Source organism: Saccopteryx bilineata, chromosome 3, assembly GCF_036850765.1.
Source record: "Saccopteryx bilineata isolate mSacBil1 chromosome 3, mSacBil1_pri_phased_curated, whole genome shotgun sequence".
Taxonomy (NCBI): Eukaryota; Metazoa; Chordata; class Mammalia; order Chiroptera; family Emballonuridae; genus Saccopteryx; species Saccopteryx bilineata.
Window position 1 is genome coordinate 280,090,213 of NC_089492.1, and position 12,048 is coordinate 280,102,260.

General features: G+C 48.8%; 1 protein-coding gene across 4 annotated transcripts in view; it reads left to right on the forward strand.

The window, feature by feature from the left end:
• UBR4 (ubiquitin protein ligase E3 component n-recognin 4) overlaps window positions 1–12,048 on the forward strand; it is a 130,718-nt gene that overhangs the window by 60,019 nt on the left and 58,651 nt on the right. For 2 of the 4 annotated variants that reach the window (XM_066270272.1, XM_066270270.1), the window contains exons 47-59: window positions 632–795; window positions 1,240–1,456; window positions 2,293–2,509; window positions 3,246–3,278; window positions 4,418–4,481; window positions 4,906–5,040; window positions 5,974–6,148; window positions 6,981–7,121; window positions 7,964–8,085; window positions 8,732–8,843; window positions 10,409–10,539; window positions 10,656–10,833; window positions 11,295–11,399. In XM_066270272.1, the coding sequence (XP_066126369.1) occupies window positions 632–795; window positions 1,240–1,456; window positions 2,293–2,509; window positions 3,246–3,278; window positions 4,418–4,481; window positions 4,906–5,040; window positions 5,974–6,148; window positions 6,981–7,121; window positions 7,964–8,085; window positions 8,732–8,843; window positions 10,409–10,539; window positions 10,656–10,833; window positions 11,295–11,399 (1,794 nt within the window). The remainder of the gene's footprint in view (window positions 1–631; window positions 796–1,239; window positions 1,457–2,292; window positions 2,510–3,245; window positions 3,279–4,417; window positions 4,482–4,905; window positions 5,041–5,973; window positions 6,149–6,980; window positions 7,122–7,963; window positions 8,086–8,731; window positions 8,844–10,408; window positions 10,540–10,655; window positions 10,834–11,294; window positions 11,400–12,048) is intronic. The other 2 variants (XM_066270271.1, XM_066270273.1) reach the window with 2 other exon arrangements.

The window sequence follows — 12,048 nt, forward strand, 5'->3', positions numbered from 1 at the left end:
GTACAAATGGGAGGTGCTCATTGCCTCTGCACTCCAGACCAACCATTCTGAGTGCTGGTAAAGAACTGTATCTTGGACCTGGAGAGATTTTTCTCTGGGGTTAGGGGAAGAGCATGCCTGGTGTGCAGAGCAGGACAGAGCTGCCTGGAACTAGGCTCTTTCCTTGGTAACTTCCCATTGAGCTGGGAGCCTGCTCTTGACCTGACTGATAGACGATTCTTCAGGGGTGAGCACTGGAGTTCAGGAGTGAGTGAGTCTGGCTGAGCCAAGGCCCTCACAGGGCCCTCCCGTTAACCAGAAATTTGTTCCAGAGTCTGCATTTGAGAGAGCGATGCAGCTCAGCTTCCTGTAAAGAAATAGTTTCTATTTGTTTTAAATAAACCAGCTATGCCAACACCAGATTTCATTGTCCTGCTAGGTGATAGTGTGGTTATAGGGATAATGACTGTTGGACAGCTAACCATATGTAGGCATCATCCTGATGTAAACGTTATAATCCAGAGTTTGTCTAGAAAACTTGGAGCACGTGAGAGTGGGCTCAGCGGAGAGGAGTCCTTACCTGTGGGGGGTGCAGAGGTGGTAGAGACTACACTTACCATGCCCTCTGGCGATCTGCCACCACTCCCCACAGCAACCCGCACATCTAGCCAGGTGACCTTCCCCATTGACTTCTTTGAACACAACCAGCAACTGACAGATGTGGAGTTTGGGGGAAATGACCTCCTGCAGGTCTACAATGCGCAGCAGATAAAGCACCGGCTGAACTCCACTGGCATGTACGTGGCCAACACCAAGGTGAGCACTAAGTCAGCTAGGTCCCGTCCCTTATGAACAGTGTTGTTTGAGAGCACATCTGTTTCTAGAATGCAAGTGTAAGTTATATACTCATGGCCATTAACCCTGGTCCTAGTTATGCGGTTCCTGGAGTAAATGAATGTCCTCAGTCCCGTGCAGAAGGGCCTCTTCCAAGGTGACCAGCAGAGTTTCTGTGCAGGGGGCAGGATGATTAGTGCAGGGGGCAGGATGATTAGTGCTGGGGAGCAGGAAGCCGGAAATTGAAGCATGTCTGCTCCCTGCCTTGATTTGTCTTCCTTTGGAAGGAAGGAAGTCATTACCAGGGAGTTATAAGGGTATAGGTCTCGTATGGGGTCACATGTTGAGATGCTGTTGGAGGAAGGGTGTGGATTTGCTTTCAGGAACTTGTGTCGGTTCGTAGACATGTGCCTCCCCTCCCCACAGCCCGGTGGCTTCACCATTGAGATCAGTAACAACAACAGCACGATGGTGATGACAGGCATGCGTATCCAGATCGGGACCCAGGCGATTGAGCGGGCCCCGTCCTACATCGAGATCTTCGGCAGGACCATGCAGCTCAACCTGAGTCGCTCGCGCTGGTTCGACTTTCCCTTCACCAGAGAAGAGGCCCTGCAGGCTGATAAAAAACTGAACCTCTTCAGTGAGTCGCCAGCCCCGGGCACAGGCTGTATCCTTCCCATTGTGATTGCTGGCCCGGGTCGCTTCTCTGTGGCTCTCCAGTGTTTGGAGAACCTTCTGCTCTGCTGCTGTCTGTGTGGTCTTTGCTGTCATAACACTGAGCTTCATTTGAGATATGAAGGAGGCAAGGTGACAGGAGAGGGATGTACTTGAGAGTGGTAGGGGTGGAGATAGGGTCACATTCTGCTTCAGGGTCCACCACTTACACTTGGGTCAGCCTTGCTGATGGGGCTGCCGGCATGCTTATGCAGAGGGGAGGCAAGGTAAGCTTGTGCAGTCACAAGGCTTTCTTAGAGCACAGATGAGAGCCATAGGCCCTGCGTCACTGAGAGGTATTTGGCAATGCCTTGTCTTGCCATGCTGTTGGAAACTTGAAACTCTCAGAGCCTTCTGTAGGCTGGCATCTTTCTCTAGTATCTGCTGGCCACCTGGCTGATGATGTTAGTATGAACGATGATCTGTGCTTTGAACAGGGGTGCTCAGGACTCCCTGGGAGTGGGGGATGGGGAATACGGTACCCTGATAGCACCGGAGGGTCCAATCCCTGCAGTTGGGGTTAGCAACTCTTTTGAGTAGTAGACCTCATCAACTGTGGTTGGTGGGACTGATTCTTTGTGTAGTCAGCATCTGTATGAGGCTGGTGTGCTGCTGGAGTCTCAGGAAATGCAGCTCTTGTGTGACTGTAACATGCATGTGATTTGCTTCTTTGTTCACCTTTAGTCTGGTCTTTGCTTTGGAGGCAGTGGTGGCATTAGCCCTTTAGAGAATGTGCTTAATGGCTTCTCTGGCTTGTTTCAGTTGGGGCCTCAGTGGACCCCGCAGGTGTCACCATGATTGATGCTGTGAAGATTTATGGTAAGACCAAGGAGCAGTTTGGCTGGCCAGACGAGCCCCCAGAAGAATTCCCGTCGGCCTCCGTCAGCAACATCTGTCCTTCGAACCTGAACCAGAGCAATGGCACCGGGGAGAGCGACACGGCCGCCCCCACGGTGACCAGTGGGACTGTCCTGGAGAGGTACACTCCCTGCAGAGCTGTGTCCTGAGAGTCAGTCAGTCTCAGTTAATGCCCCACACCCAGCCTGTATTTTCAGGTTTCCACCCAGCTCCCCGACACTCACTGCCTTCTCTGTGCGGGCAGACCCGAACGTGTTCTGAAGGCCATGAGACTCCAGCCTCTGCCGGGGCTGGTGCGCCTTCTTGGTGCTCAGGTACCCTTTGGAGTAGCCAGAGGCCACTAAGATGCTTAAGCCAGTTTATAGATGAGGATCCAGTCTTGCTGAAATTATGGGGAAAAATCTTCCATTTCATTCTTATTTCATCATTTTTTCATCTTTCTTTGCAGCAGCAAACTTATGTGGTAATAACACGGCTGCAAGAGGCTGGCTGCCATCCGCAGGGAGTCAGAGCCTCATGGGCTCCCTCCAGTGGCCTTCTTCAGCACTATGTGTGGCTTCTTGGTGCTAGGTAGTTACTGGTATGCCATGGCAGATGAAGAACTCATGATGTAAGATGTTGAGTTTCTTACATTGTAAATCATAAGAGTAGCCTGGCTTGGAATCACTGCCGCCCACCAGCAGCCTCCTCTACCTCTTTCTCTCTCTCTCTCTCTCTCTCTCTCTCTCTCTCCCCCCTCTCCCTTGCTCTCTCTCTTTTCCCCTACCCTATTCTTATATTGTTTGCTTAGGATGTGTTTCCAGGTTTCTCTGAGCTTCACATTTTTTTCCCTTTTTTTTCTTTGCTTCTCCCCCAAGTTCTGAAACTGAGTCCCTAACCAAGCTGGACCGGTTAGTATGCCCTCTTTCTCTTCTCTGCACGAGTGAGTGTGTGTCAGAGAGCAGTGTAACCCAATGGTGTGGCTTTGCGTTGGTTCTGCTTCTGTGGAAGAGTCCTGCTTCTTTCTGTTCTGGTCGTTGCATGGCTGCAGAGCTGTCCGCGTCAAAGTGGAGAATGCGGAGGGTTGTACGTGCGCACACCTGGTGTTGGCCGCTCCCAACTTGTTAGCTTTCTCCTCCTTGCCCCCTTCCTCTCTGCACCCTCTCCACGGAGGACGAGAAGGGCGGCTGGGGTGGTGGGACAACGGAAGATCCTACCATCTGAAAAGCAACCAGGGAGCTTATTTCGTCCGATTTAATTTTGTGCCTCTGGTCCCTCCTCCCTAGCTCTTTATTGCCTCTCTCTACCCCTTGACCTTTCCGTCCGCCTCTCAGCCCTTCCCCGCTCTGTCCGCGCCAGCCGTCAGTGTTGGTCATTCACTGTGCCACGTCAGACTCGCAGGAGTCCGCCCTGGGGAGCATGTTACTCGGTGTCCTCCCATAGTTGGGTTTCCTGGTCCTTTCCTAAGAGAAATTTCTCAGGTTTCTAAAGGGGCTTTGTAGTATCTTTTAAATGTTGGCAATTGGCATGCTTCTAAAAATATAGTTTATTCTCTTCCCCATACTTAGGGACTCATAGGAAGTGCCTTCATGCATTTTCTAGGAGATGTGAGTAAAATATACGCTAACCTTACCAGTATAGGAAGATAGCTTTAACCTCTCCCCTTGTGTATGTTTCCCTTTGCCTATGACCTGTGGGCACCTGAGCTGTGGATTCCATTGCATCCAGACTGTTAAGCCTGTCTCAGTGATCCCTGCCACAGGCAGCAGGAGGAGCATTTTGATCCTCTTTGAGGAAGAAAGCCCTGTCTTTGAGTCACGGATTACGAATGTGGCCTCGGTTTGATCTCCAAGCAGGCACCAGATTTCTGCCAGCCTGTAACACAGGAAGCGATATGCATGGTGCCTGTGGCAGGTCTTCTTGTGCTTTGATTTTGTACTTGGCATTTAGTAGCTGTCCCCAAGGTCCTCACGACTATAGTTTGCAGAGGCTAAGGCACAAGGCGGAGAGAAGGGTTGCTGTACTCAAGCCAGCTTCTCTGTTTCCCTAGGCTGGTTGTGAGTTCTTTAGAAGCCCTGGAAAGCTGCTTTGCTGTTGGTCCAATCATCGAAAAGGCAAGTTACTTTTTCAAAGTACATGTGAGCTTTCTGGAGAGGCAGGAAACGAGTGGAGTCATCAGAGGCCCCAGGCCTTGCAGTTAAGGAACGTTCATAGCTTAATTTTGATTTGTAGAGAAGTCTTTAGCTTCAGACCTTCTGTTCTACTTTTAGGGGACCCATAGTGGGAGTGTTTCTTAGAATAGGATGAGTGTTGGTAGAAGAACCCTGTTCTGGGAGTCATGAGCTTGGGCTCAATTTCTGCACATATATTGTGGGAAGATTATAATTTCTGAAGTTCTCTGTCGGGCTTTTTGCAGTCTGTGGCGATTATCCTTGCCCTGGTGGCCTAGAAGGAGGCCGGGGGAGGGCAGGGCATAGGCAGAGCATGTGGCATGGATTCGGCATAGGTTAGTGATAACCCTGCTGTCTTTCATATCAGGAGAGAAACAAAAATGCAGCTCAGGAGCTGGCCACTTTGCTGCTGTCCCTGCCAGCACCCGCCAGCGTCCAGCAGCAGTCCAAGAGCCTCCTGGCCAGCCTGCACACCAGCCGCTCGGCCTACCACAGCCACAAGGTAACCGTTCCGTCAGGGTGCCGTCTGCAGGTGCAGGGCGGGGGTGCCGACAGGGAACCAAGTAAGTTGGCTTTCTGTACATAAGGGCGCAGTGCGGGAGGTGGGAAGGATAGCATCGAGAGACACGCACCGTCTGAAACGTCTCCTGAGAAGTTCACGGATAGCCCTGCAAACTGAGGACAAGCCAGCCATGGCTACTGGTTTGCATCTGTGTTTTCTGTCACTGTAGTAGGATCAACAGTATTTAAGAAGGGAGGGACATGTGAGTGGGAGTGTCTTCTCACTGGAAGTGGGGGGCGGGGACTCATTCAGGTGATTTCCCTCCTCCGGCTGGCTGTGGGACCACCCTTATTAGGTGTGCTTGCTTGTGAGGTCATTGTCGAATGGCTGTTGGAGAGAGACAGGGAAAATCTGAGAGAGAGGGTCTCACCTAAACAAGCAAGTAGGGCCAAAGGCGGCAAGTTAGGCTGATTTCCGTGGATGGAAAAGACGGCAGTTCAGATCCATGGGGAAGAGGTCAGCAGTCCAGCAGTCTTGGTTAGCTTCTGTGCCTGCAGCCCAGAGAGCTGAGAAACGCGAGCCTAACCTGCTGAGCCGCTCAGGAAGAGGCAGTTTTGGAAACACAGTCTGGGTGATGTGAACTTGCGAAAGAATGACTTTCACTGTCGGAAGGAGATCTGGGATGTTGCAGTTCTGGAGAAGTGGGTGGTTTCAAATTTTCCCATCTTGCTGTGATGCTGATTTTCTTAGTGCCTTTAATATTTTATGGATTGGGAAGTGTAACTTTGAATATTTATTCCAGTTAGCTGGTGGTAATGAACCTGAGGAGGCAAGAGGAGGCAGCTGTCCTGATGACCTGCCAGCTCTGCTCTCCCTTTTGCTTTGGTACCCAGTCCTTCCTGTGGTTTATCTTCTGTGATCCTTCTGTTACAGGACCAGGCCCTGCTCAGCAAAGCTGTGCAGTGTCTCAACACATCCAGCAAGGAAGGCAAGGACTTGGACCCCGAGGTCTTCCAGAGGCTGGTGATCACAGCTCGCTCCATTGCTATCATGCGCCCTAACAACCTTGTCCACTTTACGGAGTCAAAGCTGCCCCAGATGGAAACAGGTGAACTTGGCCTGTGTGGCTGTGGTCCTGAAATCTGCTTAATACGCCTTCTGCACCCTTTTATCTTGACTCATGCTTCAAGCCAGAGACTTCACTCTCTTGTCATTTACCTTGTGGCAGGTTGTTACATTAAGATTGTGCCATTTTAAGTAAATAGTCTTTCCAGTGCTTACGCCTTAGATTATCCTTGGGTTTATTTAGTGCTCTGGACATCAGTGTACCAGTAATTACCTCTTAGGATCTTCAGGGTAAAGTTAAGTTAGGGCCCCACTTGCTTTAAAGTAATACACTCAAATCTTTTGCTTTCCTAATGCTCTTTTGCCAGTGTCTTTTTAATACGTGTGGTGGCCTTTCTTAGTGCTCGATTCGGTTTCCTCCTCTCCTCATTTTGCCTGGGTACCAAACTTGTTTCACCTTTATCAAATGTAGTGTGTTGATGCCTTCACTATTCTGTTATTTACATGTACCCATATGTGTCACTGTCTTACTCCTCCTTCTAATACTGTAATCCAGGAATCATTCTAGAAAGCCTCAGATGTTCCCCCAGTTGTTAGAAGCTGAACAGCCGGACCTGAGATCTCGGAATCTGCTGTAAAGATCCTGACTGCTCCCCTTCTCCTTTCTCTAACACACGATGTTTTCTGTGCTGTTCCTTTCCCAGACTGTTTTTTTCCTAGATGTGCCTGCTGGAATCTAGGGATAGTTGGCTTATTGATTGGGGCCCCACTTGAAACTCCCTCCCCAGGCAAGCTTCCTTGACCTGAGTTAACCTTAAAACAAATTAAATTCCATCTCTGATTTACCGTTGTTAATAATTTTTTCTCCTTCTTAGAAGGAGTGGAGGAGGGGAAAGAGCCTCAGAAACAGCTGGAAGGCGACTGCTGTAGTTTCATCACCCAGCTGGTGAACCACTTCTGGAAGCTCCACGCGTCCAAACCCAAGAATGCTTTCTTGGCGCCTGCCTGCCTGCCAGGTACTGTGTGCTGGGAGGGGCTCTTGAATATGGGTAGGTAGCGAAGCCTGAGGCAAGTTCTGCCTTTGAACAGCTTGAACCCCTAGCCTCTAGTCTTCATCCTCCTTTTCTTCCAGAATTAATAATCAGGCACTAGAAGTCTGTGAGAAGGGGTGCATGTTCCTGATAGATGGCAGCGAGGGGGGTTGGTTTCTTGTGTCTCTTCATGTTTGGCTGAACATTTCACATAGAAGTGTGTGTGTCTGTGTGCGCGCACGCGCCTCTCTCTTCCTCTCTCCTTGGTCACATTTAAAAATGTCTTTGAAAACTTGATTCAAAACCAGTTCAAAAGGTAAGAATTAATTAGGAGCCTTGAGAATTGTTACTTCTAAGCTGCCACTGCCTTTGATGTCTGTCTTCTCACACCGTCCTGAGTTTGGGTGGAAGAGTCAGGATCTGAATAGCAATCTAGAAAGGTAGATCGGCCCCCGGTGCTCAGCTGTGCTTGGAGGTAGCATGGACACTGAACCTAAAAGGGATGTCAGGGGCATGGTTATCATCACCTCAAATTTGGGGTTAGTTGGGCACATTCAGGACCTGCTCACCCTTTCACATTTCTCTGCCCTCTTTTGACATTCCAAAGAGAAGACAGCTACTTGTTTCTGTGAAGCAGGAGGTCTGGATAGGCTTTTGAGGATAGTTTGGGAGATTAGGAGACTATTAATAAAGCAAATTCAATAATGTGTATGCTTATTATATTTTTGTTAGCTTGACCTTTATGTGGGGATAAGAACTTGTACTTTTGTCTCAGAGTCTCAAGTAGTTAGAAGTTGTTCCATTGCATTTGTCTCCCTCCCCTTTAGGCTTAACTCATATTGAAGCTACTGTCAATGCCTTGGTAGACATTATCCATGGCTACTGTACGTGTGAGCTGGACTGTATCAACACAGCGTCCAAGATCTATATGCAGATGTTGCTGTGTCCTGTACGTATTATTGTAGCCCCACATAGCTGGGAATGGCTGGAAGAATTTTTATAATTTGGTTAAGAAATAAAACAGGCTTAAAGGAGATCATGGGAATTAAGAGTTTTGAATAGCAATAAAAGCTTTAAGATTTTACTTATTCCATGGAGGAAAAGGGTTTGAAGAGGTGATCGACTTCGTCGTGTTTAGTGCTGAATCCCCAGGGAGTATCCTGGTTATTGCTGGTTAGTTAGTACTAAGTAAGTAGTAATTAAAGTGACTACATGGATGACCATCATCAAGATCTGTCTCTAGTGACTGTCACAGAAGCTGAGTGTTTGAAGTACGTACTGTTTTAGTACTGAGCTCAGATGAGCCTGATCATCTGACAAAAAGCCAGAACCCATCTGTAGAGAGCCAGAGCGACTATGGGAGCAAATGACCCGCCAGTCTGTTCCCTGGAACTGAGGTACAAGAATGGAATGAGTGGGTCTCACCTAAGCCAGGTCAGGAAATGAGATTAACTGCTGAACTCTGTCAGCAGGCTTGCCAGTGATAGTAGGCCGGTGTTCCACACGCATGTGAATGATCGACCAAGAGGAAAGTGTTTTGTAGACAGTTTATGAATAATGTAAACCCAAGTATGACGGTTTTCTTTCAACCTCAGGATCCTGCTGTGAGCTTCTCTTGTAAACAAGCTCTAATTCGAGTCCTGAGGCCCAGGAACAAGCGGAGACATGTGACGTTGCCCTCGTCTCCGCGAAGCAACACCCCAATGGGTAATGTGAGGTCTCAGTTTGGGCTCCCATGGGTGGTGGGAAGGGGAAAGAAGGACATGCTGCCCAAGGCCCTGGAGGCTTTTGTTTATATATCTATTGTTTTTACCCTCTGTTATTCCACAAGGAAGTTAAGATTGGCATATAAAAATGCATATAGTAACTAGAAAAAACAAAGAAAATCAACACCCTGGGAAAATGAAGGTAGAATAGTAAAATCAAGCCAAGGATACAAAAAAGTTTACATTGTGGTCCTATATGGTTAAGTTAAGGTGTTATATTTGGCTGAAAGCTTTGTAAGAGCCACAGCGAAAATAATTTTTCAGGAAAATAGACTTCCTGGTATAAAAGATCTACATTAAGGGTCCATTTTGTTGCCTAAGGGGTGGTATCCTCAGTGGTCTTACCTGCATCTTTGACAGCAAATTTCAGGAGATTTCCCTCAGGATACACTTGGACACAAGTCAAGGGTATATATAACATGTAACATTTTAGTAAAAGCAATTATCTAAGGATCTAAATATTAGCATTATATTATATAACTCTCTGGATACTTGGTTTCCAATGAATGTCACATACATAATTTAAAATTTTCTGTTAGCCACATTATAAAGAGTATAAAGGAGCATGTTGAAATTTACTAATTAGTATGTAAAAATATTTTAAAGTGTAAATATAAATTATTAGGGAAATATTTTTCATCCTTAAAGTATTTTTTATACAGTATTAAACTAGTGTGTAGTATATGCTGATATCATATCTCCACTGGGACTAGTCCCAGTTGAACTACTCAGGGGCACATGTGGCTGGGCTCCTGTGTGCAAGTGCAGGTCCAGAGGAATGCGTATAGCTTTATGCCTTCTATAGTCTTCTCTGAATATCATTTATCTTCACTTCTGACAAGTTAGGCAACAGTTTGTGCATCTTTGGTGAGAAGCTAGAGTGTAGGTAGTTTCTGTTTCCAGTTCCGGCCACACTCACATGCTTTCAGGTCCCCATCTTCTTCTGATAGTTGGGTCTGGCCTCTCCCTTCTTAGACGGCTCTCCCCTTCGCCCAGGGGCTGGCCCGGCAGGACGTGCACTCAGTGATTGCATATTTCCGTCCTAGTTCTTCTCATAGTGCTATGTAGTGTGAAAATCTCACCGACCCACTTGTTTTGGGAACAGTAGTAAAATAACACTCCAGGCTGCCATGACAGCTAACAGATATTATTATAGTATTTATTTTCCTTATCTTGTCCAAGGTGTCCTAAGAGTTGGTGGGGGCTCATAGGCCAGTTGGTCGTAGATTTCTCTGCTTTATGGAATTCCCTTTTGTATACAAGGTTTTTCGCCTTTATTGGCTATAAGGGGAACAAAGTGTCACTGCTAGCCCTGTCTTCCTGGACCCGGCCAGGTCCATGAAGCACGAGGACAGGCTGGGCGTAGCACTCTGGAGTCTCCCTCTGAGGCACAGGTGCCAGCTCGTAGCTTATCTGGGTTTGTTTGCTCCGTGACTCCTCACACCACATGCTGAGGAAGGAAAGACCTTCACATACCTTCAGGTGACTGGGGTTTCTGTGACTCAGGAGACAAGGATGACGATGACGATGACGACGCAGATGAGAAAATGCAGTCATCAGGGATCCCGAATGGTGGTCACATCCGGCAGGAAAGCCAGGAGCAGAGTGAGGTGGACCATGGAGATTTTGAGATGGTGGTGAGTCTGGAGCCAGAAATGGGATGACGGGCCTCTTACTATCCTCTGGCTCTTACTCAGTGGACTTCAAAAGCTGCCCCTTACCACAGGACACTGACACAGCTTTCTCTTTGCAGTCTGAGTCAATGGTCCTAGAGACAGCTGAGAATGTTAACAATGGCAACCCTTCTCCCCTCGAGGCCCTGCTGGCGGGCGCAGAAGGCTTCCCCCCCATGCTGGACATCCCACCAGATGCCGATGATGAGACCATGGTTGAACTCGCCATTGCCCTGAGCCTGCAGCAGGACCAGCAAGGTAGAAGGCAGTGCCAGGGGTACAGCGGCCACTGGCCTTGCACAGGAAGGAGGGTGTGGCAGTCACTGATGTGCAACTGACTTAGCTTGTCCCCAGGTTTGGGGAGAGGTCTATCTGGGTGAGAGCTGTTCAGAGATACAGGTGGAGAGTAAGAAGGATTATGGTGGCATTTTCAGTCTGGAAGCCGATCTCATAGTTTTTGTCAGTTTGGTCATGTGGATTATTCCCTCCCAAATCTGTTAGATTCCTTTACCCTGTGTCCTACCTGAGCAGAAGGACACAGATTTGCTTATAGCCTTCCACCCTGCCTGTAAGCAAATGTGGTGTTTGGACCACACCAGCTATTGGTTAGCTTCCTCTAGGCCAGCGGGTGAGCTTAGCTTCCCGAGGGCAGCAGGTGGCCAGAGCAGCACCGCGGAGGGTTTGGGGCGGCCGTGGCTCACTCTGCACTTGTTTCCCAGGCAGCAGCAGCAGTGCCCTGGGCCTGCAGAGCCTGGGGCTGTCCGGGCAGGCGCCCAGCTCTTCCTCTCTGGACGCAGGAACCCTCTCTGACACCACAGCATCAGGTAACTGTCCACAGCAGGAGCTGGCTCAGGCCACACAGGGCCTTGGGCCTCGTCTCCAGTGCTGTGAGAACGGAACAGGCAGCTGCTTTGACAAGCCATTCCGGACCTCAGCTTCCGCCCCGGCTTCGGGTGCCTGGCCATGGAAGGCCCGCTGGCGCTGCTTGGCCAGGCACTCACGGCTTCGCTCCATGCCCTTTGCATGCTGCCTGGCTTCAGCTAGTTCCCCGAGGAGAGGCCGAGAGAGCAGCTTGTAGGGTTGGTCAGCTTCTGGGCTTAAATGACAGCTTTCAGGTTCCTCATCAGCTCTGATATTTTAGCGTTCAAAGAAAGACAAGAGGTAGAGATTTTGCCCCTTGTCTTGCAAATAAAAGTGAAGCTGCAAGAAGCCAAGCTGGCTGCAGGGTCAGTGTGGCTGAGCACCAGGCATCTGTGAGCGATGGAGGCGGGGGTTTCGTGCACAATTCAGATGCATAGGAAATCCTCAGATCTCATTTTGTCTTCATTTTTCATCTCATTCCTAACTTGACAAAAAATACTTTCCTGAGTAGAGAGTTGGACCAAGATAGAAGAGGATGGAACGTCTGAACAAGCTGCTGGAAACGCAGCCCGAGTAATTTACGGGTTGACATGGAGTTTTGCAGACAGATGC